The sequence below is a fragment of the Lissotriton vulgaris genome, chromosome 8 (assembly GCF_964263255.1).
Source record: "Lissotriton vulgaris chromosome 8, aLisVul1.2, whole genome shotgun sequence".
NCBI classification, from domain to species: Eukaryota; Metazoa; Chordata; class Amphibia; order Caudata; family Salamandridae; genus Lissotriton; species Lissotriton vulgaris.
In genome coordinates, this window is record NC_141696.1 from 357,584,940 (window position 1) to 357,607,732 (window position 22,793).

General features: G+C 48.9%; 1 protein-coding gene across 2 annotated transcripts in view; it reads right to left on the reverse strand.

The window, feature by feature from the left end:
* The window catches only part of DDX3X (DEAD-box helicase 3 X-linked), a 414,092-nt gene that overhangs the window by 99,995 nt on the left and 291,304 nt on the right, over positions 1 to 22,793 (reverse strand). For both annotated transcript variants that reach the window (XM_086934122.1, XM_086934121.1), the window contains 2 exons: positions 2,966 to 3,110; positions 2,746 to 2,890 (listed from right to left, as the gene is read on the reverse strand). In XM_086934122.1, coding sequence (XP_086790248.1) covers positions 2,746 to 2,890; positions 2,966 to 3,110 — 290 coding nt within the window. The remainder of the gene's footprint in view (positions 1 to 2,745; positions 2,891 to 2,965; positions 3,111 to 22,793) is intronic.

Sequence of the window (22,793 nt, forward strand, 5' to 3'; positions counted from 1 at the left end):
GGATGGTTGGAGATGAGACTTGGTGAAGTTTACAGTGAACCCAAGGTCATGTAGCAGTAACTGTTTTTGAAGTGGCTAAGGCAGCTCTGTTGCAAGCTGGCCAGTCGTCTAGTTATGGGAAGACGTGAATGTGTGGTCTTAGATGAGCCGCAACTGCCAGACACTTGGTGAAAACCCTGGGTGCTGTAGTTACTCCGAATAGGAGACTTTGTACAGATTTTAGTTCTGAGGTTTAGTATAGGGCTGAGAAAGCAGTCCTTTTTGGGTATTACAAAATACAGGGAGTATACGCATTCCCCTGGTATTGTAGGGGGGCTGGCTCTATAGCACTTTTCAAAGAGAGAGAGCACCTCTTGTTTCAGGAGAGTGAGATGCTCTGGTGACATTGCATGTGATCTTGTAAGAATATTTGGGGGAGTGTCTGTAAGCTCCAGGCAGTAACCATATTGGATAGTTTGTAGTACCCACTTGTCTAAGGTGATTGAATTCCAGACCGGTAGGAATTGGGAGAGACGTCAGACAGGGGTGGACTAGTGGAAGGAAGTTACTGTTTATTTGCGGGGGAAGTCCGTGTGGAGTTGCCTATGCTACTTCCCTTACCATAGTTTCCTATATAACCTACTGTGTAATAACCTCTTAAAGAGGGGGATTGGTTGTTACCCTTGTAAGAGGTTGAGGGATTTAGTGGACACAGTTTAGTTTTTTTTTTAACTACCCCGATAAAATGAGCGGCGAAAGAAACCCCTATTGGCAGTTAACAGCAAGGCACCCATGGACTTTGCTACCTCAGTGTCCTTTTTCATCTTCTCCAGCAGGGAATCAACAGCTGGGCTAAAGAGAAGCTCCTTGTCAAATGGCTGGTTAAGGATGGAGGTTTGCACCTCCAGCTTGAAGCCTGATATTCTCAACCAAGCATGCCCACACAAGAGTATACTGGTGTTGACTGCGCGAGCTGTTCTGCCTGCTGCGCCTAGGGCACACCTAATGGATGTATTGGTAATGAGTATACCTTCCTGAATAAGGTCATTAGCTTTAAATCTGTATTCATCCGATAAATGGTGTAAGAGTTTCTCTAACTCATCTTAATGAGGCATCAATAAGTTCAGACTATCAGGAGGAGGCGCCTCACCTGCAGTTTGAGAGCTAGCTCTTGCGAAAGTTGGGAAACTACGAGAGTGTAGGGGCAGCTGGCCACTAATGTAAACACTGTCGTGAGCAGGTTTATATTTTTTATCCACCCTAGGTGTAATTATGCTTGCCCTTACAGGGTCTTTAAATACCTCATCCATGTGTTTTAACATGCCTTTGAGAATTGGTTAGGAATGAGTAGCTCTTTGGGAAGTAGTAAGTTTCAAAGAGTAAATCCTCTTCTAAAGGCTCCTTATGGAGCTCCCCTCTATGATATTGAGCAGCCCTGTTAAGGAGCTCAATGTACTGAATATGGTCGTCAGGTGGGGAGGGTCTGGAGGGATAGAAATCAGGGTCATTGTTTGGATCTGTATGATAATTGGTGCGTTGAGCAAGTTGGGATCAGTGAGAAGGAGGTGGAATATAAGGGGGAGAAGGTTTAGTACCCACACTAGAGAGGAATGTGGTAGTACCCTGGAAGGTCAATCTTTTTTTTTAGTTTTTTTTTTTTTAAGTGGCATGAATATGTTAGGTCTCCAGGTTGATCACTAGTTTTTTGTTTCGATCCGAAGGCGGGGCATCGGGCCAAGGATCTTAGGAGGGAGTGGCTTTTTATGTGCCGGTTTTGGCGTTAAAGGTTTCAGCTCCAAGCCTTTGGGAATCGAAGGTGGAATCTTGGGCAACAGTGGTATTGTGACAAACACATGCGTGACTTGTGTTTCGATGACGAAGTGGGGTCAGCCTGAGTCGGAAGGCTTCCCCTTGTGTTTTGGAGCCAGGCCCAAGGGCGGGGAGTTGGAAACTTGGTCTGTGCCGACCTTGGCCCGAGGGCTGACCGGAGCCTTTGTTTTATGAGGGGGCAAAGGGGTATCTTTACTCACGGTATGCAGACCCAGAGTAACCAGCTCTTCTTCCAAGTCAGTTCTTCTTCTGCTCCTCGAGCATGATTTTCAGTGTCGGAATCTTCGCTGAAGATGTCCGGTGCGGAGCCGCTGTGGTGTTGCATCTCATGGCTTTGAGCCTAAAGCGTCTTTTTCGTTTGTTAAACATTGGTCATTCTAGTTGTGTTTCGGGGACAAGCAGAGGTTACACAATTCGTGCAAGTCGGTGCGTGGAAACTTAGCACAAAACCTGGGATAGAACTTTAAGGGAGTCTGTTCTATTGACTGCTAGCGCTAACCGCGCAGGTAGGCCTTACGGCCAGCCTCAAGTTTCCCGATCAAAAGTTTTCCGAGGTGAGACTATGCGAGTCGAATGGGGCACAGAGATTGATAATACCGTCGAGGGTAGTGGATTGCGCGTCAAACGGATCTGAAAACTGATTGACTGGAAAGACTTCTAACAAAAACAAAGTGCAACCATCTGGACCCAACACTAGATGGCGATCTATGCATATGATCTACAGCTCATTTCCTCGAACACCCACTTTCCTACATTGAGCAACCGTCCAGTCCTCCTTAGTCACAGGTCACAGCAAACATACACAGCCAGCCATGCAAGCAAGTTCTTTATTGCAACATAGACAAGGATTGTAAAGCTCCTGGGGCAATATTAGTAGCAGCATGCACAATACAAATAGCAAACATGACAGTTTGTGATCATTACAGAATTAGTTACCTGTTGCATTCAGGAGATCCAGCAAAAATGATCGCTTGTCTGACTCTTCCACCCACACCACTTTTTGTGTAATATTTTCAGAGGTGGAACCCACTCTGCCAACAGCCAGAAAAATGTATTCATCGAGAAAGTCCCTAGCAAGTATCTGGAGATGAAAAACACAGTCAGTAAAGGATTTAATGGACACAACGTTCATGAAAAGCTCAAATACAACACTCACCTGTATTTCCTTAGGAAAGGTAGCACTAAACATCATAGTGTGGCGAACTCCCTTTGGTGGCATGGTGTCCTGTTCAACAATGCGACGAATCTGAGGTTCAAACCCCATATCAAGCATACGATCTGCTTCATCCAGCACTAAATATCTAACACGAGGAATTGATAAAGCAGAAAATGCAATAAACCGTTGCACAATTACTTGAATAGATACAAACAAGAAGTACTTGGTACCACTAAAAATAGTGTCAGTTACAAGATATGTACATGTTCAAATCTTTCCCCATCTGTAGGAAGAGCTCTTTTTGACATGTCACCCCCACTTTTTGCCCTCGTACGGATGCTTTTTGACTGAAAGTGCACTGGGCCCCTGCTAACAAGGCCCCCCCAGTGCTATTTCTCTTACAAGGTGGATGTCTAAGAGTAACCCGATTGGCAAAGACTTTAGCACTCCGTAAGCCCTAGTAAATGGTGCCCCTAGTAAATGGTACCCCTAGCACCCAGGGCATTGGTACCAAAGACGCTGCATTATGCATTATGCCACCTAAAGGGACCCACACAAAAAAATCTGCATGTAGACTGCCATCGCAGGATGCGTGAATTGGGGCTATTCTGAAAAGATGACATGGCACACTCCTTGTGCATGTCAAGGTAAACTGCATATACTATAAGTAATTCAATCCTAAGTCAAGTTGGGTGCATTTTATGTGAGGGGACTTCTCCGTGAGCAGGTAGGGCCCTGATTTGCCTAATTCAATTACTATATATTGCAAGGAATCAGGCAGCCATCATAAGACATGTACTGGGCACTGGTCATTATGAGTAACCCAGCTACATGATGCCCCAAGGTGAAACCAATGGTGTTTGGTATCAAATCTCAATAAACCTATACAGTTGCCAGGATCAGATTTATTGTGGCATGCTGAAAACCTATTAGTCTGAGTGTGCTGGCTGACTGGTATGGTCCAGCCTACTACCACCACAAATAAGTTTGACCCCCACTGTAGGCGACAGCCTGGACCCTCAGATCAGAAACCATGTCTGCTCCAGCAGAAGGTGATCACACCTCCTCCATTAGGATGGCTAGTGAAATCAGCCTATCAGGGACAGACTTCAAAGCCTCTGCCGCCTTGCACATCAGGCAATGGCTTTCCTTCACACCGTAGAAATATCACAGCCTGCTGTGAGGCCCATGTGGCATCAGAGAAGATGAGGAAGTAAAAATGCTACTTACCAGTATGCATCTGTAGAGCTGCAGAGATTATTACTTGTGCATAGACCACCATCTGTTGTTCGGCACGGATGGTTGCATCTTGTTATTTTCTTGGAAGAAGTCTTTTATAGTCCCGAGATAGGAGACTCCTCCCTTTGAAGATCACGCGCACGAGCATAGACTCCATCCTCAGATTGTTTTTCGCCATGGTGGGATATGGAGTTTGTAAGAACAGAAAAGATGTCCATGTGAATGTATCTAAATAAGATAACACTGGAACAGATACAGGTTCCGGGGAGGCGGGTGGACGTATGAATCTCTGCAGCTCTAAATGCAAATAACAGATGCATACTGGCAAGTAGCATTTTCCGTTCCGAGGCATATGAGCTGCAGAATTCATACTTGGGCATAGACTATCGCAGTGGTTGCCTGTGTTGGTTGCAGTGGTTAGAAAAAAAGTTTTAAGAACAGCCTGGCCTACAGAAGCTTGTTGCTTGGCCTGCACATCTACACAAAAGGGTTTGGTGAAGGTGTGTGTAGTAGACCGTGTTGCTGCCTTACAAATGTCTTCTAGGGGAATGTTACCAAGAATGCCATGGAAGAAAATACTAGAGGCCATCATTCCTAGGAGCTGCATAAACACTCGAGCTGGAAGGTAGTGTGAAGGTTGAAATTGGGTGACTAGGGTTTGCATACTGGCTGGATTGGGGCATGCAGACTAAAATGTTTCCAAAATAGCAAAAATTCTGAAATTACATAGGTTTGCATTGTGGTACCTATACCTTCCCAACCCATGAGGAAAAGAGAAAGCAGTAACCATTGCCATACAACAATGCTTTATTGCCATAGAGAAATCTTGTAATTGCAGGCATTTGCCTGTAAGCAACAAAGAAAAAAAAACCTGACACCTTGCCTTTAAGGCATTAGAGTAGGGGTACTGTGCCTTTACGACCTGCAGGAGACCCCTTGCTCCCATGATGCATCATAGGTGGCAGTTAGGTCAGTTCTTTGACGGTGCATATGCACCAGAGTAGCTCTGCAATCAATAAACCACTTCGAGAATGCTCGTCCGGGAGGAGGGTGGGTCGCTTACGACTGAGTATACCCCTGGATGAGAACTAGGATTACAGGTAAGTAACTAATCCTTCTCATTCAGGGGATACTCCTCAATAGTTCACCTGGATAGAGTGCACTTGTGCACAGCTTTGCCTTTTTAGTGTCCAACGTAGCCCACAAAGAGCTGATCGTCCAAATGTAAATCCTTTGTTCGGTCCAAATAAATACTCCCCGCTCTTTTAGTGTCCAGGCAGTGACGTTTCTCCTCTTCCATGCAAGGGTGAGGGGTGAGGATAAGAAACGCGTTACTTACCTGTAACAGCAGTTATCCAGTATTGGTGTCTTTCATAGATTCACATGCCTGAATCATTCCCCGTCGTCGAGACGGGAGCCTCCGGTACATAGAAAAGTAATGTCCTATAGACATACATAGAGAAAATAGGCCTAAGGGCCTCACCTTAGTAGCCTATCCTTGTCCTTATGCAAAAAGGAACAAACTCTTAGAGTCAGCCAATCAGCTATTACCTTCCAGGCAGGAGCCTCAGTCTCTCAGATTTTCGTACGCACCAAGCTAGGTAGGCGTAATACAGTTAGAGAGAAACGTGAGTCCTTCCAGGGGAGGCGGGAGGGTTGCATGTGAATCTATGAAAGACACCAATACTGGATAACTGCTGTTACAGGTAACGCGTTTCTTATCCAGTATTAGGGGTGTCTTTCATAGATTCACATGCCTGAATCAGAGTAGCAAGCAATACATTATGCACATTTCTGATGTAATCATGCTATATAGTCATTTTAGATAATACACATTTTACCATGTGACTTTGAAACATTAGCATACATCAATATATCATAATAGCAAGAGATGTGCATACCAGGATGGCGGGATGTTGGAAGGCTCACCTCACTGGAATAGATGGCGAAGCACCGCCTGGCCCACTGCTGCATCCTTCATAAGTTCAGCATCGAGGCAGTAGTGTCTGGAGAAGGGGTGCGGTGACTTCCACGTCGCCGCTCTACATATGTCCAAAATCGGCACTCCAGCGAACAGCGCTGCTGATGTGGACATCGCTCTGGTGGAATGCGCTTTAACATTAGCACTCAAAGGCCGTCCGGCCCTGTCATGACAGAATGCTATCGCGGAGGAGATCCACCTTGAGATGCTCTGTTTCATTAGAGGCATACCCATCCTTGGCCTACTGTAGGCCACAAATAGCTGTGATGACTTCCTGAAGCTCTTTGTTTTGTCTATGTAAAACTTTAGACACCTTTTGAGGTCCAAGGAGTGTAGCGTCCTTTCTGCTGCGGTGGTAGGGTTCGCAAAGAAAGAACGTAGAACCATCGGTTCATTAAGGTGAAAGTCTGAAGGCACTTTCAGTATGAACTTGGGATTTGTCCTCAGCACCACCCTGTCCTGTTTGAACTGCATGAAGGGTTCCTGAATGGATAGAGCCTGTAGCTCGCTTACTCTCCTGGCAGATGTTAGAGCGAGCAGCAGAGCCGTCTTCCATGAGATGTACTTGATGGATGCTCTATGAATGGGCTCAAAAGGGTGCCTCATGAGTTGGTTAAGGACTAAATTGAGGTGCCATGCCGGTGGGACCCTTCTAGGTCTTGGGAAGGATCTATATAGCCCCTTTAGGAACTGCTTGATAAGCCTATTGGACCAAAGAGACGGTCCTTTGAAGGTCCTGGTGTATCGTGAAATGGCCGCCAAATGCACCTTTATGGATGCATGCGCCAGTCCTGACTGTGCCAAGTGCAGTAGATATGGCAATATCTGTTCGGGTGTGATATGGAGTGGTCTCTGGCCTTTCTCTAAACACCATATGCAGAATAGTTTCCATTTTAGAGAGTACGTTTTGTTGGTACTGTCTGCTCTTGCTTTTGCCAGCACGTCCCTGCATTCCTGCGGGATGTTTAGATGACAGAACTCTGCTCAGGAGCCAGGCCGATAACCTGAGCGATTGCAGGTTCGGGTGCTGCATCTGCCCGTTGGACATTGTCAGCAGGTTCGGGTGCTGCTTCAGACGGATCGGTGTCCTGATGGAGAGGCGATGAAGATCCGAGAACCAGTGCTGCCTCGGCCAGAACGGGGCAATTAGGATCAGGGTACAAGGCTCCGCCTTTATCTTCCTGAGGACCCTGGGAATCATCGGAAATGGTGGAAAAGCGTACGCAAATACGCTGAACCAACACATGGAAAAATCATTTCCGAGTGACCTTGGTTGGGGACGCCAGCTTGCGTAGTTTGGGCATTTAGCGTTCTCCTTTGTGGCAAACAGGTCGATTCCTGGGACTCCCCCATTCTGAGAATATGAGATCCAGCGTACTCTTGTCGAGCTCCCATTCGTGGGAGAGGGATTTCTGTCTGCTTAGGACGTCCACAATGGTGTTGTCCTTGCCCGGGACATAGTCCGCCCTGAGTGTGATCCCATGGAGTACAAGCCAGTTCCAGACCTTTTGCGATTTGCGTGATAGAGTGAGCGAACACGTTCCTCCCAGTTTGATGAGATAGTGCATCGCCGTGGTGTTGTCCGTTCTGACGAGCACCTGGGAGTTCTGGATGCGTGAGAAAAAGGCTTGTAGTGCCAGATACACAGCCCTCAGTTCCAGAAGATTGATATGGAGTTGCTTCTCCTGATTTTTCCATTTGCCGCTTATTTGGAGGTCCTGGAGGACAGCTCCCCAGCCTTCCAGGAATGCATCCGTGGTGATCACCAGAGGTGCTGCTGGAAGTAGGAATGGCAGTCCTATAGACAAATTCTTGTGATTTCTCCACCATTCCAGACTCTTGGATATTTGTGGTGTTATCTTCACAATGTCCTCGAAAGAACCTGTACTGTGTCCATTGGTTCGTGAGGGCTTCTTGCAATGGGCGCATCCTGAGTCTGCAGTGAGGGATGAGGAGTATACAAGAAGACATCATTCCTAGGAGTGATTTGTAGGTTCAAACTCTTAGGAACTTTGATGCCACAGCCGTGGCCAGAGATTATTTAGTTCTTCCTCTCCTTTGAAGGAAATGCCCTTGCGCATTCCGTGTTCAAGGTCGCCCCGAGGAAGGTGATGTTTCTCGTAGGGGTCATGCAGGATTTCTCGTGATTGAGAGTTAATCCTAGCTGCTGAAAAAGATTGGTGCAGGCGTTGGAAGATTCGATCGCGCCTGCAGCTGAAGGTGCCTTTCCCAGCCAGTCGTCGAGATAGGGGAAGACTTGGTGACCCATTTGATGCAGAAAAGCTGCCACAGGCTAAAGGCACTTGGTGAAAATCTGCGGTGCGGATTTGAGGTCAAACGGTAGGACTTTGAATTGGAAGTGCCGTCCTGCCACCTCGAATCTCAGGAATTTTCTGTGACATTTGAGGATCGGGATGTGGTAGTAGGCATCCTTGAGATCCAAAGATGTCATAAAATCTCTTTTTTCCAGTATGCCTAGTATTTCTTGGATCGTCACCATCCTGAACGACTGACTCTTCAGGAAAGAGTTGAGACCTGAGGTCTAGAATGGGCCTTCACTTTTTCTTCTTCTTGCGTATAAGAAAGAAGCGGGAATAGAATCCTTTCCCTCTTAGACAATGGAACTCGTTCGATTGCTCCTTTCTTCAACATCGCAGATATTTCCTGGAGTAGCAGGCGTAGATGTTTGTGTGGCAGCCTGCGGGGATGGTTGCAGGTGGAATGCTGGTGAATTCCAGGAAATGGCCGAATCTTATTAATTGAAGTACCCACCAATCTGTGGTGATGAGATGCCAATTGTCAAGGAAATGGGTCAATTTTCCTCCAATCTTTAATGAGGGATATAGTTGCTGGACTGGCTGGAGTAATTGGTCACTGGCGGCCGCCAGTGCCCCTCCTCTGGTTTTTGCCCCTGAAGTTTGACCTCCCATAAGAAGTCAGACGACCTTGTTGCTGCTTCTGTTGGTACTGGGATTTATTCTGGTAGGAATACGAGGACCTATTTTGATAGGATCCCCTGTAGGAGGACTGGCCCCTGGATTTGTTGCATCGAAAGGACTGGTTCCGTGCCTGTAAAGTACCAAGTGCTCTGGCAGTATCAGTGTCTTTCTTTATCGTTTGGAGCGCCTCGTCAATCTTGTCCCCAAAAAGGTGTTGGCCGTCGAAGGGCATGTGCAGCACTTTCGTCTGCACCTCTTGTCTGAATGACGTTGCCTTAAGCCATCCTTGACTGCGCAGGACTGCTGCCCCAGCTAGTTGTCGAAAGCCAGTCATGACTGCATCTATCAGTTTCTTTCCCTGGTCCCAGAGAAATTCTATTATTGGGATAGACTTCGCTGTTTTCTGTGTTTGCTCCTTGAAGTCATGTAAGAAGCACTCCGTCTCAGTTGATTCCATCACCATATGAAATCGCTTTGCCGCCCTTTCCACTATTTTATGGAAACCGCCAATGTCCACTGGTGGTGAATCTGCCTGGCGTGGTTGGGGTGAAGCTGGGGAAGATGCTACATACTCTTCCTCCTCTTCGTGGTCCGACTGGATTTCTTAGACTTCCCCCTCTTCCAGTTCCTCATCTTCCTCATCTGATGATTCTATCACCTGAGGTGGCACTCTCATGGTGGACCCGAGTAGCTGGCCGTGTCTGTTTTGGGGCTGCCCCTGGTGTGTTTGTAGCAGGAGTCGGGCCCCCTGTCTCAGTTGCCGGTGTTTCCGGGAAACGTTGTTTGTAGTCCTGGATAAGGAATTTAAGGTCATTAACAATTGAAGCGGGAAGGCATACCATCGGGGTGACCTCCGTGTGGACATGAGCTTGGAAAGTGTGTTCCTGGTAGCTCATTTCCTCCTGTTCCTCGTCCGTGCTCTGACATTTTACGTGAAGGTCCGAAATGGAAGTAGCCTGATCCAGGAGTTCTTCAGATTCTTCACTCTGAAGTAGTGAAGTAGTGTGGCTCACTGGTTAGAGGCGGCAGACCCGAGAGCAGAGGACGGCCCGGGACCAGGGTTCGATTCCCGGCGCGGCAGGTTTCTGGACCAGGGTCAGTGGACTGGATAATTCTCTCGCCTCGGTGCCCACTCTGATCAGCGATCACACTCGGCAACTCTGGGCATTAGCTTGCCTCATCTTCACTAACGGCCCCACCAGACCGCCGGGGATGCCTGGTCTCACCCTGGAGATGCCCATTAAGGGACCATCTCTCAGGGAAACTGTAGGAGAGTAGGGTCTGCAATCCTATGATCACCCAGATTTTTTGCTTTTGTTTCACTGGTTTACGACTTTCTCTGGCTGTGGGCCTGCCAATCAGACCCACAGCCTGGCTGTTCTCTTTCTAAATTACCTCATGTACCCTAGGTGCATCTACCAATTGGTACTGGGCCACCTTATCAGACCCTGTAACTCAGGGCATAGGTGTACCCAGGGCTGCCAGGGGCTGCAGCACGTATTGTGCCACCCCTGGCTGGCCTCCTAAATTTGACACAACTGGCTGCATGACAGCTGGGGCAAAGTCGTGTAATCACCCTTTGCTGTAGGTGTAGTATACCTATACCTAACCCTAAAATGGACACACAGATTCCTATCAGTCACTCCTATGGCAGGCCTTGACAATCCTGAAGGCAGAGTGCTTGGAATCGTGTGAGATGGTGCTCTGGCATGAGCTGAGCCTGTCTGCAGCTTGCGGAATCAAGTCCTAATAGCTGTTCCATGATATCGCATACCATATACTCTTAAGTGCATTATAATCCTCGCGGTTAAATGCTATCTTTGGTATTGCTTTATCAAAACATGTCGAGTAAGGTGTCATACGAATTGGAATACTAACCCCTCGCCAATTCTGGCGACGGGGTTAGCATTCCACCCTTCTAGAGGGACACGACATGTATGTAACTGTGAACCCCGGTTAAAGTTAACTGAAGCCTCAGCTCCACAAAATGGATGCTGCCACCACAGACACGAGTCTGACCCCCTGCAGCTGGGAGTCCTTCCAGTGAGGGGAGCCTGGACAAAGGGTTTCCTGTCAGGGGCGGTGCTAGCACCGTCCCAGACATGGTTTTGTGTATCCTGGGTAGGCAGGGCTTTACAGGAAGGTGACTGCTGAGTGGCACCCCGGTGCTCACTACGCATAGGCCGGTCTGAACCAGTTCCAGGGGCACACCAGCCCCTGGCCTGGGGAAGTCCGGCATGGCTGAGGGGTGTAACCACCCCCCACCTAGTCCCACCCATAGGCAGGACCTAGTCACCGGGTCAGCCCCCTTTTTTAGTATAAAGATGGGAGCGGGCCCCCTGTTAAAATTAGATCATCTTTGGAATCAAGATACCACTTTCTTCGAAAGGACTTCACGATTTCTTCTTCAAGATTCTCCCTTGTGGCTAAGGAGTAGTCACCCTGCATCAAGCGGGCACCATCCTAAAGAACACTGCGGTCTGCTGCAAGTCCTTCTTCACGAATCCGACGACCCAGCTCGACGAGACCCGGCTTCCCTGGCACCTCTGACCTCTACTCACCTCTACAGCCAAGCTGAGAACCGTGAGTGCGACGAGACCTCAAGGGACCGACGATCGCCAAGACTGCACGACATCTTTACTGCAAGCCCACCGTGTCCTCCACTGGTGAGTGCTTTGGGGTCCGAGAAGCCCCGACCCTGCGCAGCTCCAGCACCCAAGATCAGCCCCCCCTGCATCTCCACGATCGGCGTGGGGCCCTTCTGCTGTTTGCTGTGCACCGCGTTGTTTGGCTACTAGCCGGCTGGCTTGTGGCCTTCTGAACGACGCCCAACGACTTCACGACTGCTGGTCTGGTTGCTCCAGACTGGCCCTTGCTTCCTTGTTCAAGAGAGGCACCCCGGACCCTCCTGGTCCACTCCAGACGCCATTTTAGGTCCACCGCGTGGGCTTGAATTTGCCAAGGCTTTGTTGCCCAATCCTGGGTCCAGCGACGCCGACAGCTTCTATCTTCGTGGGACAGCTCGATCCTCCATCCTGGTCGCCGACAACGCCTCCTGGTCCGTGAGATCTTCGAGTCAAGCGTCACCCACTCACCTAGTCGAGGTGGCTACCATCCGGTGCCCTCCTGGTGCCCACTGACTACTGGCTAGTAGTCTCGAACTTGGTCCCCTCTGCTTTCAGGTGTCATCTATCTTCAAGATCCAGGCTTGGATCCGACTGAACTTTCTTCACTGGTCACCGGCCAGCATCTTTTCTTCCGGCTCCTGGTCCGTCTACGAGGATTCCCGACGTCTTTTCAGACCTATGCAGCTGCAGCCCCTGGGCTAGGTAACTTCGGCATTTCGGTGCCCCAGCATAGCCTCACTATCCAAGGGTCAGAATCTACTTTCGTTTTCTCCCTACCAGGTCGGGTTCGCCCGAGAACACTAACTTTCTAATTCCTAGCTACCATAGACTTTTGTCCCGCATCTCGCGTGAGAGTGCACACACTGCACCCGAGTCCCCTAGGCCTCCTAGAAGTAATCTAACGATTCCCTAGTCAAGTCCTAGCGATTCCAAAAGCTATTAGTACTGTACTTACCTGCTAGGAATTTCGCATTCCACTTTCAGAGTATATGGTTTTCCGTGCCCCTCGGGCATTTGTATATACTGTGCGAACTTAAGTATTTTTGTAAGAGTTTTGGTTTGTGCTTAGTACCCTGTCCTCATAAAGAGTACAGGGCTGTTGTGATCTTTAAATAAATAACTGTTTATTTTCATAACACTTGTGTGGTGTCCTTTCACTTGGTATTCAAGGGGTATATGTGTGGTAAACAGCTGGCTTAACGCGCCCTCTCGAGTCTTTAGCCTTAGACTGCTCGTATCCACGCTACTAGGATAGCTGGTCTATAAGGTTGACTTACAACCAATCATCAATAAGGGTTGCTGGACTGATACATAGTGTTCACTAGAATAGTGAGCACTGCATATCAGGCCACCTTCTCACATTGGTGGCAGCGGTGGGATTTGAGCTTGCTGTTGTTTTACCACACGTATCCTAAGAATATCTTGTTGAAAGATCACATAAGTACTGTTAGGTACACATAACTAAAGCTTAGAATACTCTGAGTTCTACTGAACCAGCTGTTGTAGCTCCTCAAGGCTTAGCACACCTTGGCTGCAACTCTTAGCAAGGGATCAGTAGGTAAACACATAGTGTAGGTAGGTGCATCACTTACACCACACTAGAAACAGTATGTCGGACAAAGGAGGAAACACTGAGGTTCCCCTTGTGTCAGTTGACCCTCCACAGGTCATCTCTTCAAGATATACTGCGCTTAGCTTCCATGAGTTACGACAAGTGTGTACCTCTAGGAAGATTAAGCAGGGGTCTAACCCCACAACTGCCTTTCTGATTGGTCTCTTAGAGACTCATGATGCAAGGAGGGCTGGTAACCCAGACCCTTCTAATTCAGATGGCAACATGCCCTCCTTACAGGGTCCCTTTGATGCCCAGGACCATCCTCTTCAGGAAGCAGATGATGCTGATGATGAGGATGATGATTTGGTATCAGGGGATGAGGCAGAAAAGGAACAGGTAGAAGTCAGCAGACTAACCAGGTCCAACTTAAGCAGACATGAGATGGGCACTAGGGGACCCTTGGGGCCACTCTCAGGTCAGCTTAACATTGGGAATGGACGAGATAGATCTCTATCAAGAGGCTCTATCAGATCCCTTCATACCAATGGCTCTCAACGTTCCTCTCAAAGGGGAATGACATCTCCCCAGAGGAGAATGTATGAAGCTAAGGAAAAGGCAGCCAATCTGAGGATTGAAAGGGAAGAACTTGCCCTGGCCAAAGAGAGGCTTGCCTTTGCTAGAGAGCAACAATTGAGTGGGACAGTCCCCACTGGTGGCAGCATTGTACCTAGCAATAGGGAAAGGAGTTTTGATACAAAACACCTTGGTAAGATAGTGCCCCCCTTTAAACAAGGGGATGACATCCACAAATGGATTACTGCTTTGGAGAGGGCCTGCACTGTGCAAGGTGTTCCCCCAAGTCAGTGGGCAGCTATCTTGTGGCTCTCCTTTGAGGGTAAAGGAAGAGACAAGCTCCTCACCACAAGGGTGGAGGATGCTAATGATTACCAAGTCTTGAAAAATGCACTGGTTGATGGGTTTGGCCTAACCACTGAGCAGTACAGGGTGCTGTTCAGGGATACCCAGAAAACTCAGTCTCAAGATTGGGCTGACTTTGTAGATTGTGCCACTAAGGCTTTTGAGGGCTGGTTGCTGGGCAGTAAGGTTACTGATTATAAAGGATTGTACAATTTGATGATGAGAGAGCAAATTTTAAACAATTGTCAGAACCAGTTGTTGCATCAGCATCTTGTTGACTCAGATCTGACCTCTCCCCAAGAATTGGGAAAGAAGGCAGACAGATGGGTTAGAACAAGAGTTAAACAGAACCAGGGCCAGAATCAAGGTGGTCAGAAGAAAGCAGACCAGAAGGGTAAGGATTCGAAAGGGGAACAAAATGACCAGAAGTCTTCGACAGGTCCCCAACAACCCAAAGAGGGTGGGGGTCAGGCTCCCCAAAAGAAGAAAGAAGGCCAATCTAAAAGGTGGTGCCAATACTGCAAAAGTAAAACTCACTGGTTTAGTGAGTGCACCAAGAAAGGAGGAGGGCAGACTCCTGCCACTGCAGCCCCTAAGGCACCTGTGCCCCCTAGTACAGCCAGCAGTGGTAGTGCACCTCCCAAGGGTTTAGTAGGGTTAACCCTGGGTTCTGAGGGGAGTGACAACTTAGTTGGCACCCTCACTCAGGCTGTCCTTGTCAGTACAGGGGATATGGATATGTCCCCTGACATAAGTCCCAATACTTTGGGCAAATACAGACAGACACCTTTTATTAATGGAAAAATGGCTCAGGCCTATAGGGACACTTGTGCCAGTGTCACAATGGTGACACCTAGCTTTGTGGACCCTGGACAGATCATGCCAGGTACAGAATTCCTGGTGACCAATGCAAGCAATGTCACTACCAATCATAGTATGGCAATTGTAGCTTTCTCCTGGGGAGGGGTAACTGGCCACAAGAAGGTTGTAGTTAGTTCAGACCTCCCAGTGGATTGTTTGTTGGGCAATGATTTGGAGTCATCACAATGGTCAGAAGTGGAGCAGAGGACTCATCTGGAAATGTTAGGTTTGCCAGCACATGTGTTTGCTGTGACTAGGTCACAGGCCAGAAGATGCCCCACTGAACAGGTGCTGGATCCTGGAACAATGGACCAGACACCTTCCAAGAAAAAGAGCAGTAGGGTTAAGGCTGTGCCTTCCCCCTTGCCCCAGGTTGTGGATCAAGTCTCAGAGGAGGCTGACCTGCAGGAATTGAGGGAAACTGAGCCTAGAGAGTTTGAACTTGATCAAGTTGAATTCTTGGGTTCAGGGGGACCCTCAAGGGAAGACCTGGGGAAGGACCAGTTAGGCTGCCCTTCTCTTGAACCCCTCAGACAGCAGGCTGCTGCTGAGGCTGCTGGGAACGCCACAGGTACCCACAAGGTATACTGGGAAGATGGACTCCTGTACACTGAGTCAAGAGACCCCAAGCCTGGCATGACCAGGAGGCTGGTTGTACCCTTGTCTCAGAGAGGTTTCCTACTTACCTTGGCCCATGAGATTCCCTTAGCAGGACACTTAGGCCAGACAAAGACTTGGGACAGGCTTGTCTCACACTTTCACTGGCCTCACATGAATGAGGATACCAAGGAGTTTTGTCGCTCCTGTGTCACTTGCCAAGCCAGTGGTAAGTCAGGTGGCACAACAAAGGCCCCCCTTATACCAATGCCTGTGGTGGGGGTGCCCTTTGAAAGAGTGGGGATTGACATTGTTGGTCCAATGGAACCCCAGACAGCATCAGGGCACAAGTTTATACTGGTGGTAGTGGATCATGCCACCAGGTATCCTGAAGCTATTCCACTTAGGACCACCACAGCCCCTGTGGTGGCAAGGGCCCTAGTTGGAGTGTTCTCCAGAGTGGGCTTCCCTAAGGAGGTTGTCTCTGACAGAGGTGCAAACTTCATGTCAAGCTATTTAACTGCTATGTGGAAGGAGTGTGGTGTCAATTACAAATTCACTACACCCTATCACCCACAATGCAATGGGCTTGTTGAAAGGTTCAACAGGACCCTAAAAGGGATGATTCATGGACTACCTGAAACACTCAGGCGTAGATGGGATGTCCTGATGCCCTGCCTTCTGTTTGCTTACAGAGAGGTCCCACAAAAGGGGGTTGGCTACAGCCCTTTTGAACTTTTGTATGGGCATCCTGTGAGAGGCCCCTTGTGTTTGGTGAAGGAAGGATGGGAGAGACCTCTCAAAAAGCCTGCAACCAACATAATGGACTATGTACTTGGTCTCCGCTCCAGGATGGCTGAGTATATGGAGAAGGCATCAGAAAACCTTAAGGCCAGTCAAGAACTTCAAAAAGCTTGGCATGACCAAAAGGCTGTCCTGACTGTTTATCAGCCTGGACAGAAAGTGTGGGTGTTGGAGCCAGTGGCCCCAGCAGCACTCAAAGACAAATGGTCTGGGCCCCACACAATTCTTGAGCAAAAGGGAGAGGTCACCTACCTGGTGGACCTTGGAACTCCCAGGAGTCCCCACAGGGTACTCCATGTCAACAGGCTCAAAGCATATGTCGACAGGAAGGACATGAGCTTGCTCATGGCCATAGATGAGGGACAGGAGGAAGAGAGTGACCCTCTCCCAGACCTGCTCACTCAAAATCCTGATGATGGGTCAGTAGATGGTGTTGTCTTTTGTGGCAGCCTCTCTGAACATCAGCAGAAAGACTGTAAACAGGTTCTTCAGTCTTTCAGACATATGTTCTCTCTGACACCCAGTCAGACCAATTGGTGCACCCATGAGGTTGACACTGGTGACAGCCTGCCAGTCAAGAGTAAAATCTACAGGCAGCCTGATCATGTTAGAGACTGCATAAAAACTGAAGTGCAGAAAATGTTGGAATTGGGAGTCATTGAACCCTCAGATAGCCCTTGGGCTAGTCCAGTAGTTCTAGTGCCAAAGCCTCACACCCAAGATGGTAAGAGAGAGATGAGGTTTTGCGTAGACTACAGGGGTCTCAATGCAGTCACTAAGACTGATGCCCATCCAATACCAAGGGCAGATGAACTTATAGATAGATTGGCTTCTGCCAACTACTTAAGTACATTTGACTTAACAGCTGGGTATTGGCAAATCAGGTTAGCTGAGGATGCCAAGCCCAAAACAGCATTTTCAACCCCTGGTGGGCACTATCAATTTGTGGTAATGCCCTTTGGTCTGAAAAATGCACCTGCCACCTTCCAAAGGTTGGTGAATCAAGTCCTTACTGGGCTGGATGACTTCTGTGCAGCATATCTAGATGATATTGCTGTCTTTAGCTCCACCTGGGAGGATCACCTGGTCCACCTGAGGAAAGTGTTAGAGGCTCTGCAAGCAGCAGGCCTCACTATCAAGGCCACCAAGTGCCAGATAGGGCAGACACAGGTTGTATACCTGGGCCACCTTGTAGGTGGAGGCCAGGTTCAGCCACTGGAGAGCAAAATACAGTCAATCAGGGACTGGGCTCCTCCAACCACCCAGACTCAGGTTCGAGCTTTCTTGGGCCTGACTGGATACTACAGAAAGTTTGTCAGGAACTATGGTTCCATTGTGACACCATTAAATGAACTGACAAGTAAGAAAATGCCAAAAAAGGTTCAGTGGACAGCAGGCTGTCAAAAAGCATTCGATGACCTAAAGCAGGCCATGTGCACAGCACCTATCCTTAAGAGTCCAGACTACTCCAAACCATTCATTGTCCAAACAGATGCTTCTGAGTTGGGTGTGGGAGCTGTTCTTTCTCAACTGAATTTTGATGGTCAGGATCAGCCCATTGCTTTTATAAGCAGAAGGCTGACCCCCAGAGAGAAGAATTGGTCAGCTATTGAGAGGGAGGCCTTTGCTGTGGTTTGGGCCCTGAAGAAGCTGAGGCCATACTTGTTTGGCACTCACTTCAAGATTCAGACCGACCATAAGCCCCTCTTGTGGCTAAATCAGATGAAGGGTGAAAACCCCAAACTGCTTAGGTGGTCCATTTCCCTACAGGGGATGGACTTTACAGTGGAACATAGACCTGGTACTGATCATGGCAATGCCGATGGGCTCTCCAGATATTTCCACTTAGAACAAGAAGACTCACCTGGTCAAGGTTAGCTTATTGTCCCAAAGTTTGGGGGGGGGTCATGTAGGAGAGTAGGGTCTGCAATCCTATGATCACCCAGATTTTTTGCTTTTGTTTCACTGGTTTACGACTTTCTCTGGCTGTGGGCCTGCCAATCAGACCCACAGCCTGGCTGTTCTCTTTCTAAATTACCTCATGTACCCTAGGTGCATCTACCAATTGGTACTGGGCCACCTTATCAGACCCTGTAACTCAGGGCATAGGTGTACCCAGGGCTGCCAGGGGCTGCAGCACGTATTGTGCCACCCCTGGCTGGCCTCCTAAATTTGACACAACTGGCTGCATGACAGCTGGGGCAAAGTCGTGTAATCACCCTTTGCTGTAGGTGTAGTATACCTATACCTAACCCTAAAATGGACACACAGATTCCTATCAGTCACTCCTATGGCAGGCCTTGACAATCCTGAAGGCAGAGTGCTTGGAATCGTGTGAGATGGTGCTCTGGCATGAGCTGAGCCTGTCTGCAGCTTGCGGAATCAAGTCCTAATAGCTGTTCCATGATATCGCATACCATATACTCTTAAGTGCATTATAATCCTCGCGGTTAAATGCTATCTTTGGTATTGCTTTATCAAAACATGTCGAGTAAGGTGTCATACGAATTGGAATACTAACCCCTCGCCAATTCTGGCGACGGGGTTAGCATTCCACCCTTCTAGAGGGACACGACATGTATGTAACTGTGAACCCCGGTTAAAGTTAACTGAAGCCTCAGCTCCACAAAATGGATGCTGCCACCACAGACACGAGTCTGACCCCCTGCAGCTGGGAGTCCTTCCAGTGAGGGGAGCCTGGACAAAGGGTTTCCTGTCAGGGGCGGTGCTAGCACCGTCCCAGACATGGTTTTGTGTATCCTGGGTAGGCAGGGCTTTACAGGAAGGTGACTGCTGAGTGGCACCCCGGTGCTCACTACGCATAGGCCGGTCTGAACCAGTTCCAGGGGCACACCAGCCCCTGGCCTGGGGAAGTCCGGCATGGCTGAGGGGTGTAACCACCCCCCACCTAGTCCCACCCATAGGCAGGACCTAGTCACCGGGTCAGCCCCCTTTTTTAGTATAAAGATGGGAGCGGGCCCCCTGTTAAAATTAGATCATCTTTGGAATCAAGATACCACTTTCTTCGAAAGGACTTCACGATTTCTTCTTCAAGATTCTCCCTTGTGGCTAAGGAGTAGTCACCCTGCATCAAGCGGGCACCATCCTAAAGAACACTGCGGTCTGCTGCAAGTCCTTCTTCACGAATCCGACGACCCAGCTCGACGAGACCCGGCTTCCCTGGCACCTCTGACCTCTACTCACCTCTACAGCCAAGCTGAGAACCGTGAGTGCGACGAGACCTCAAGGGACCGACGATCGCCAAGACTGCACGACATCTTTACTGCAAGCCCACCGTGTCCTCCACTGGTGAGTGCTTTGGGGTCCGAGAAGCCCCGACCCTGCGCAGCTCCAGCACCCAAGATCAGCCCCCCCTGCATCTCCACGATCGGCGTGGGGCCCTTCTGCTGTTTGCTGTGCACCGCGTTGTTTGGCTACTAGCCGGCTGGCTTGTGGCCTTCTGAACGACGCCCAACGACTTCACGACTGCTGGTCTGGTTGCTCCAGACTGGCCCTTGCTTCCTTGTTCAAGAGAGGCACCCCGGACCCTCCTGGTCCACTCCAGACGCCATTTTAGGTCCACCGCGTGGGCTTGAATTTGCCAAGGCTTTGTTGCCCAATCCTGGGTCCAGCGACGCCGACAGCTTCTATCTTCGTGGGACAGCTCGATCCTCCATCCTGGTCGCCGACAACGCCTCCTGGTCCGTGAGATCTTCGAGTCAAGCGTCACCCACTCACCTAGTCGAGGTGGCTACCATCCGGTGCCCTCCTGGTGCCCACTGACTACTGGCTAGTAGTCTCGAACTTGGTCCCCTCTGCTTTCAGGTGTCATCTATCTTCAAGATCCAGGCTTGGATCCGACTGAACTTTCTTCACTGGTCACCGGCCAGCATCTTTTCTTCCGGCTCCTGGTCCGTCTACGAGGATTCCCGACGTCTTTTCAGACCTATGCAGCTGCAGCCCCTGGGCTAGGTAACTTCGGCATTTCGGTGCCCCAGCATAGCCTCACTATCCAAGGGTCAGAATCTACTTTCGTTTTCTCCCTACCAGGTCGGGTTCGCCCGAGAACACTAACTTTCTAATTCCTAGCTACCATAGACTTTTGTCCCGCATCTCGCGTGAGAGTGCACACACTGCACCCGAGTCCCCTAGGCCTCCTAGAAGTAATCTAACGATTCCCTAGTCAAGTCCTAGCGATTCCAAAAGCTATTAGTACTGTACTTACCTGCTAGGAATTTCGCATTCCACTTTCAGAGTATATGGTTTTCCGTGCCCCTCGGGCATTTGTATATACTGTGCGAACTTAAGTATTTTTGTAAGAGTTTTGGTTTGTGCTTAGTACCCTGTCCTCATAAAGAGTACAGGGCTGTTGTGATCTTTAAATAAATAACTGTTTATTTTCATAACACTTGTGTGGTGTCCTTTCACTTGGTATTCAAGGGGTATATGTGTGGTAAACAGCTGGCTTAACGCGCCCTCTCGAGTCTTTAGCCTTAGACTGCTCGAATCCACGCTACTAGGATAGCTGGTCTATAAGGTTGACTTACAACCAATCATCAATAAGGGTTGCTGGACTGATACATAGTGTTCACTAGAATAGTGAGCACTGCATATCAGGCCACCTTCTCACAGAAACCAGGAAGGGTTTCGCAGCGGTCGAAGCGCCTTGGGACCCTACGGGTAAGTAGTGCGCTATATAAATGCCTATACATTTACATTTACTCTGGAGAATTTCTGTAGGCAAATGAGTTTGCACTTTACTTGGTGACGTTGTTTCCGGTGTAATCTGTTTCTTGGTTAGTTTGCCAGACGCAGAACCTGCTGCAGGAGCCCCTGCCGTAGTTTCTGGTGTTGTCGACGGTGGAAGGGTCAGAGACGTTTCCACCAGCTTGGCTTTCTTCCACGGCTCAGAGATGGTCAAAGTAGACGACGATTCCCCCGTCGACGGTAAGACCTTCGCCGACTGTGCCTCTGTAGACTATTTTCATAGTTGTCGACGCCTTCGTCGACGATGCGCTCGTCAACGATGCGCTAGTCGTCGACGGTGATCTCGTCGTAGTCTTCGTAGTCAACATACCAGTCGACGGGGGCTCTTCATAGACAATGCCGTCATCAACGGGACAATCTTTGTCGTCGACGAGGTTTTGGACGTCGACGACGGTTTCAGCAGAATTATAGATGGAATAGGTTTACCTGCTGACGATGGTTGTCGTCGAAGGGAAAAGCGACGACGCGGTCGTAGTCGCTGTGGTGACATGAACTGGCGCCATAATTCTTTTTTGCGCCGAGGAGGATGTCGCAAGTTTGCTGGACTACTGTGTAGGCTTCTTAAAAGTCTGAGTTCTTTACAGACACTGAAGATTTCGTAGATCTTGCCTCTGAAGACTTCTTTTGTGCCTTCATAGGAGGTGTGTCTGAGGGGCCAGGGGAAGCCACCCTTGGCCTCTTCAGGGAGACTTCTGAGGTCATTGAAATGCTCCCCACTGAAGATTCCACATTTTCCCTCTCCTTAAGCCTGTCCAGCCAGATGAGCAGGCGACCTTCTCTGTCCCTCAAAGTCTTGTTAGGGAAAGACCTACATATCTTACAGTCCTTAGGGACGTGGTCTGGATAAAGGCAATATAAGCATAGAGCATGCTTATCCTCAACATGTAGCCTTTTCTTCCCACATGAAGAGCAGGCCCTGAACAGGGCTTTCTTCTGGGGTTCAGACATGTCAGAAATTTGAAGAAATAAATCACTTTCTGCAGTGATAGGTGGTTTGGAGTAATCCTTGTCGAGATTTAGAAGAAAGAAGTCACTTTTAAAAGTGAACAAGTTGTTTTTTGAAGAGATCCTGAGGAGAACTCGGGCTGGAGACTCCCTAGCACAACGTGCGGTAGAAAATCTGAGCGACTGAGGCTCCTGCCAGGAAGGTTCTAGAGGGAGGTGATAGCCGATTGGCTGACTAAGAGTTTGGTCCTTTTTGCATAAGGACAAGGATAGGCTACTAAGGTGAGGCCCTTAGGCCTATTTTCTCTATGTAGGTCTATAGGACATTACTTTTCTATGTACCGGAGGCTCCAGTCTCGACGACTGGGAATGATTCAGGCATGTGAATCTATGAAAGACACCCCTAATACTGGATAAAACACAGGGAGACTTACGGACTGCCCCAGATGGAAGGGAATAACTACCCTAGGTAGAAAAGCAGCCCTGGTCTTGAGGACCATCCTTTCAGCATGTATGGTCAAAAACGGAGGTTTCGATCGAAGAGCTTGAAGCTCACTCACCCTCATTGCGGAGTTAATTGCTACCAGAAAAACGG